The 4,552-nt window shown below is 44.4% G+C and overlaps 1 protein-coding gene across 1 annotated transcript; it reads right to left on the bottom strand.

Annotated features, from left to right (window-relative positions):
* Positions 1-1,087: 1,087 nt before the first annotated feature.
* Positions 1,088-4,193, bottom strand: LOC116213267 (transcription factor MTB1). Its single transcript, XM_031548143.1, has 2 exons — positions 3,908-4,193; positions 1,088-3,687 (listed from the first exon to the last, which is right to left on the bottom strand). The coding sequence occupies exon 2, from the start codon at positions 3,681-3,683 to the stop codon at positions 1,938-1,940; it is 1,746 nt and encodes a 581-aa protein (XP_031404003.1). The 5' UTR covers positions 3,684-3,687; positions 3,908-4,193; the 3' UTR covers positions 1,088-1,937.
* Between the last annotated feature and the right edge of the window lie 359 nt (positions 4,194-4,552).

Raw genomic sequence — 4,552 nt, 5'->3', positions numbered from 1 at the left:
TTTTCTCTACTCCTTTTTTTTTTTTTTTTTGCGTTTTACTGTTTTCGTTTCCTTTTGTGGTCTGAGTAACTATTCTCAGAGGTTTTGCTTATGGAAAGTAAAATTAACCCCACAAAACGGTTGACACCCCTTCTTTTTCGGTAGTATCACCTAACAAACGACTAAGGTCTCTCTTGTAACTTTTAAAATGACTTTTTCATATCATAATATGACGTATAAATTGACAACTATAAAAAATAAGTATCAGTCCCTAATAAATCATATTGTAACTTTAAAATGACTTTTTCATATAATAATATGACGTATAAATTGACAATTTTAAAAAAATTAGTCCCTAATAAAACACCGAATAAAATTATCCATGTCTCATTTATTTATTATATCAATTTAAAACATGAGGGTCGCATGTCCCACATTTTGATCTCGAAGACTCGGAAGTTGCAACTTATTTTCCTTGTGGGCATATTCTCCATTTGGCGGGTCTTAATCAAAGAGACAAAACCTTTGACAAAATTGCTCCTCTTAAACCAATGAAATTGACCCAACTGTTCTTCATGGCCATCCTTCCATAACCCTCATGCAATTGCGTTTTCCTCATGCCTCCATGAATTTGAACATGGCCTCACATGTAATGATAATCCGACACATAAATGTCATTATCAAATACTGATGATGGGCTTAGAATTTAGTGTGATGGGGGAGAATAGAAGGCATAAAATCATGTGGTTATGGGATGATACGGTGATAACAAAAGGACGAATCATGTATTAGCACATAAATCTCCCCGATGAACATGAATCCGATCGCCTTGTGAACGGAACCGTTTTCAAGAACCAATCAGCCTGATGGGCACAAGAGCAATATTATCAGAACAATATTTTCTCATAAAAAGAAAAGATAGGCGAACTCTTAATACACATGAGACATGCCAAAATCTGCGGTCCACATAAACGTATAACTCGCCGTTATATATTTACGAAAACCGTAATACACATCAGACACATGAACATGAAACTCGCTGTCATATATTTGCGAAAATTGTAGTACACATTAGACACGCCAGAATCTACGGGCCACGGAGGGAAAGTGACAAGGGAACCAGTAAAGCAGGAGGGAAGAATTTCAATAACATGGGAACCACTTCCTATATTTCAAGACTAATAATCATTACATTTCCTACTATGGAATGTGAATATCTAAGCACAACTATTTCTCACTAAAAAAAATCAATTAATTTTCTTTCCTTGGGCTGCTTTAGCCCCTAAATTCCTTTCCACCAAAGGCAAGAGATACCTTAATTCACTTTGCGCATAGCAAAAGACTGAAGATTGGAATGGGATCCAAACTTTGAGAACGGTATCTATTCTTTCCTTTGCTTTTTCACATGTCATGAATAATGTATATCTGACCAGACCAGGCAAAGCTTCGTCATCCAATAATTAAGAATCTCTCGCAGCCGCTTTTCCGCTTTGTTGGTCCGCAGCACAACAAGGCACGAGCCACGTGAAAGCGCCACGACCGCTGCTGTGTTCGGTCTCAATTAGATATTCTCCCCCGGAAAGACGAAAGGGACTCGTCTGCTCCCCGCTTGCCAGAGACAAACATGACAACATGAGATGGAAACAATAGATCCAGCAAGAGCACCAAAAGTGGCAAGGCAAACGGTCTGATAATGTATTAATAGCAAAGCTATGAAGAAAATAATCAGCTTGGTGACGACCAAAAATGGCAATCTCTTAAGACTTATACAACTGAAATTAAAGAAGGGAAAAATACTCCACTACGGTGATACCAGTACGAGACTCGAACTTTGTATACGAGAATCGCTTTTGTACAAGAACCAAAGCAGTAAATTCCTGAGCTCCTTCTGCAGAAATCTAATTCCTATGGACTATGTTAGGTGCAAATAATATCTGCGCCAACAGGACTGAGAATGACTACGAGGAGCTAGATTCACGAGAAATTGCTTCGATCAACTTCTCCTTAGTAAGTGGCTCGCCCCCTTGAGACTTGACCACAAATGTGTGAAACACAGTGTCGTTTGCTGCTGCGATCTTCGATTCAATGACAGAAATCTGTGCATCTTTGAATGCTTGAATCACTTGAGATGCGGGGTCTGAGTCCACGGGACTGGTGACTCTGACGATAATCTCGTCTCGGGCAGCTTGAACATCAACCTCTGGACCAGACTTTGGACCCGAATTGCTTGATGTGCTCACATAGTTATCCCTCTCTGCTTCCATGGTTCTAAGCCTTGCCTGAAGCTCATTAATATAAGCAATGGCATCTCCGAGAAGAGAGGCTTTGTCCATCTTGGAGATGTTAGGCACGACGGCACGCAGGGCGTAGAACCGCTGGTTGAGTTTCTCTCGTCTCTGCCTCTCAGCCTCCACATGATTGAGAGGCTCTTCCCTTCCATTGGCAGGCTTTCTTCCCCTCTTGCGGGGTCTACTGTCATCAACTGCACCTGCTCGCTCTTCTTTGCAGGAAGCTTCAGCATCTGAATGCTCTGCCTCGGTGCTAAGTGGTCGGGCAGTAGCTGAGGACCTCGATGTGGCCCCTGAAAAATCTATTTGCATTTGCGTCCAATTTTGCGACTTGCAGTGCTCGAGCCAAGAATCTACTCTTGCTCCATTAATAGGAGGCAATGAATTCTCAACCCGGGGTTGAGGACCATATGGACCAACAGAGTTTCCCTGTTTTACATCATGAACAAAATTCCAACTTGAGGGACGCTTCCCGTTCCGAGGACTGGGGAAGGCAAGCCCAACACCATTTGGATGAACTTCCCGAGGTTGCTTCTCTTCCATCTTTCTGATTGGGAGCTTCTCCCTGAACTGCGCACGACCACTGTGCATCAAACTCAAATCCTGCCCAAAAATCTTGGGGTTCGTCTCCCCATTTGCCTGTTTCACTCCATTGATCCTTGGCAAGACTGAAGAATTCAGCGAAAAAGAAGACCTAATCGACTGCAGTAACTCCAAACTTTCGGGCACGAATCTCACCGATCCAAGCTCCACCACCCCCGCATCTGCCGGAACCCAGAGGATAGTCTGCATTCCCGCAGACTTCATGAGAGACGAGCGGACACAACATTCATAACCCGATCCCAACGCATCTGTGAACCAGATATGCACCCTCGATGCAAAACACTTCCCAGGACCACCTTCCCCTCTCGGGAAGGAGAAGTACATGGATGCCAAGAACAGCAACTCAGTATTCGTCACACGGTCCAGCTGAAGTGCGTAACTATCCTCTTCCAACCCACCGAACAAGGTGTGTAGTTTCTGCAGCACCTTCTTTCTCATGCTCTGCTGAGTACCATCCTCCTCGAATTTCGAATTGATGATTCGGGTGGCCTCCGACTCCTCTCCATCCCGGGGCTCCCTGCAGCACCCGTCCCCCCATCCGAGGACCAAATCACCGGATTTGGACTGCGAGATTTGCCAAAAGATGGCGTAGTTCCAGCTAAAACCCGAGGCGTTCGGGCGGTCCACTAGGTCGGAGAGCCTGTTCTGCAGGTTCTCGTTGCTCCCTACGCCCATTAGAAGATTCTCGTTAGACAGCGAGCTCGAGATCAAGTAATCGAAAGCCCGGGTGCCCAGAACGGCCGCAACCATGGCCCTCTCTTCATCATTGTCCCACAACTCACCCGCCATACCCACACCCACCTCCATCTTCATCTCCCTAAAAATCCCCCAAATCGCCACAATCACACACTCGGAAACACAAAAGCAAGAAACACAGCGAAACTCTATCAAGTCTCAGAGAAACCCAAATCCATCTCCAGCCTCCAGATCCGAGTGAACACCGCGAAATCTCCGGCCTCCGCGCATAACATAAAGGCCTGCATGTCCGCGGGCGCGAATTTCACGCCCAGATTGAGTACTGGGGAAGCAGAACTTACCGGGACGAATTGAGCTCGGGCGCAATCTCGCAGCAGGTAAAGGGTTGAGGTAGGATCACCGGAGATGCAAATTGGAGGCGGCGACGGCGGCTGAAGGGTGGAGCAGAACGGCTTCCGGGAACAGCAAGCAAATCTCGTTACAAGGCTTTAAGCGTCAGTTGGGGCGGGGGAAAGCAGACCAGAATCTCTTCAAAGGAAAATGATCAGTCAAACAGCTCGAAGGGTAGAAAAAACAGAGAGAAGTGAGGAAGGGGACGATTGAGAGGCTCACTCAGCCCCAAATAATATAATTTTATTTATTTATATGTAACTAATTAATTAAAATTTTAAAAAAAAATATTAGGGAAAAGGAAAAGGAAAAACACGGGAAGTGAACTTGACCATGGTTGATGGTTAAAGAGGTAACCATGGTTAAAAGTGGGCGTAGCATCTATGAAAAAAATATAACGCAGTAGCACACGCTTTTACTAAGTAATCAAGATATTTCAAGTTAAATATTTAGTAAAATTTCTCGTGCCTTTTTAATACGCATGAGTCTGGCTTGTAACCGAAAAGAAAAAATAGTAACCATGGTTAAAAGTTGGGAGAGGGAGTGGGTGTTGATGTGTGTGTGGCGGTTAACTCAATAGGTTGGAGGTTGAGAGG

This window comes from Punica granatum, chromosome 1 (assembly GCF_007655135.1).
Source record: "Punica granatum isolate Tunisia-2019 chromosome 1, ASM765513v2, whole genome shotgun sequence".
Taxonomy (NCBI): Eukaryota; Viridiplantae; Streptophyta; class Magnoliopsida; order Myrtales; family Lythraceae; genus Punica; species Punica granatum.
Note: the sequence above shows the minus strand (reverse complement) of the source record. Positions and strands in the feature narration are given on the sequence as shown.